Genomic DNA, 1528 nt, shown 5'->3' on the forward strand with positions numbered 1-1528 from the left:
ATCCAATCCGACCCGAAGAAGCGGGATAAAAGTCTTATTTGTAAGTATCATCTTACTCACGGCCATCGAACCAAGGATTGTCGACAACTGAGAGAGGAGGTCGCATGTCTGTACAATTTGGGGCATCTTCGAGAATTCCTAAGTGAACGAGCGAAAACCCATTTTTAAAACCTAGATTCCAACAAGCAGGATTGGCCGGAAGAGCCCCAGCAGGTGATACACATGATCATGGGAGGAACTGAAGTTCCCATTAGACCGGTTATGAAGCGCACAAAAATTTCCATAACGAGAGAAAAGCGTATCCGAAACGGTGACCCCGATGGCCCCATCACGTTCGATGACGAGGACATGGAAGGCATCACCCAACTGCATAATGACGCACTGGTAATATCTGTCCTTGTCAATAAGTTAAGAATTAAACGTGTGCTAATTGATCCAGTTAGCTCGGCTAATATCATCCGATGGAGAGTCATCGAACAACTGGGACTACTAGATCAGATCGTGCCGGCTATACGGGCCCTCAATGGATTCAACATGGCATGCGAAACGACGAAGGGTGAGATCACTATACCGATCAGTATGGCAGGAACAACGCAGCAGACGAAATTTTATGTGACAGAGGGAAATATGGGATACAATGCATTGCTGGGCAGACCGTGGATTCACCTCGTAAGAGCGGTTACCTTGACTATGCATCAGGTATTGAAATTCCCGACTCCAGAAGGTATCAAAACCGTCCGTGGTGAACAGCAGACGTAAAAGAAATGTTCGCGGTTGAAGAATCTGTTAAGAATATAAAGGCGCCAGATCGGAGTAAAGGGAAGAATGCCAAATAGCAATCACAGATCCCGATCCCGGACTTTTCAGAAGATCGGAACGGCGACACGCTAGACGAAGAGTTAAAATTCGGAATATCGAGAAACTTTGTGGTGCCCGTTGATTCTGACGCCACTAAGTCCACCGTTGAAGAACTCGATCAAGTCACACTGTTCGTCCATCTACCATAAAAGAAGGTATACCTGGGCACGGGATTAGCCCCCATTTAGACATTACAGGTATTCCACCGGACGTGACAACACACAAGTTGAGCTTGGATCCAAGTTTTCCCTCGGTCAAACAAAAGCGAAGGCCACAACCCGAGGTGAAACATACATTCGTCAAGGACGACGTAACCAAGCTCCTTAAAATAGGGTTCATTCGAGAGGTAAAATACCCAGATTGGTTAGCTAACGTTGTAGTAGTGCCTAAAAAGGGGGAATAAGTTTAGAATGTGCGTAGATTATAAAGATTTAAACAAAGCATGCCCGAAGGATTCCTTTCCTTTGCCCAGCATCGATCGCATGATCGACGCTACCGCGAGTCACGACACGCTGAGTTTCCTTGATGCGTATTCCGGGTACAACCAAATATAAATGGACCCAAAAGATCGAGAAAAAACCTCCTTTATAACTAGGTTTGGCGCATATTGCTATAATGTAATGCCTTTCGGCTTAAAAAATGCCCGTGCCACCTATCAGCGTTTAGTTAA

At 45.6% G+C, this 1528-nt stretch overlaps 1 protein-coding gene across 1 annotated transcript; it reads left to right on the forward strand.

Annotated features, from left to right (window-relative positions):
- The first annotated feature begins 228 nt into the window (after window positions 1-228).
- LOC132639223 (uncharacterized) lies at window positions 229-759 on the forward strand. Its single transcript, XM_060355691.1, has one exon. The coding sequence runs from the start codon at window positions 229-231 to the stop codon at window positions 757-759; it is 531 nt and encodes a 176-aa protein (XP_060211674.1).
- Window positions 760-1528: the final 769 nt, after the last annotated feature.

Source organism: Lycium barbarum, chromosome 5, assembly GCF_019175385.1.
Source record: "Lycium barbarum isolate Lr01 chromosome 5, ASM1917538v2, whole genome shotgun sequence".
In the NCBI taxonomy this organism is placed as follows: Eukaryota; Viridiplantae; Streptophyta; class Magnoliopsida; order Solanales; family Solanaceae; genus Lycium; species Lycium barbarum.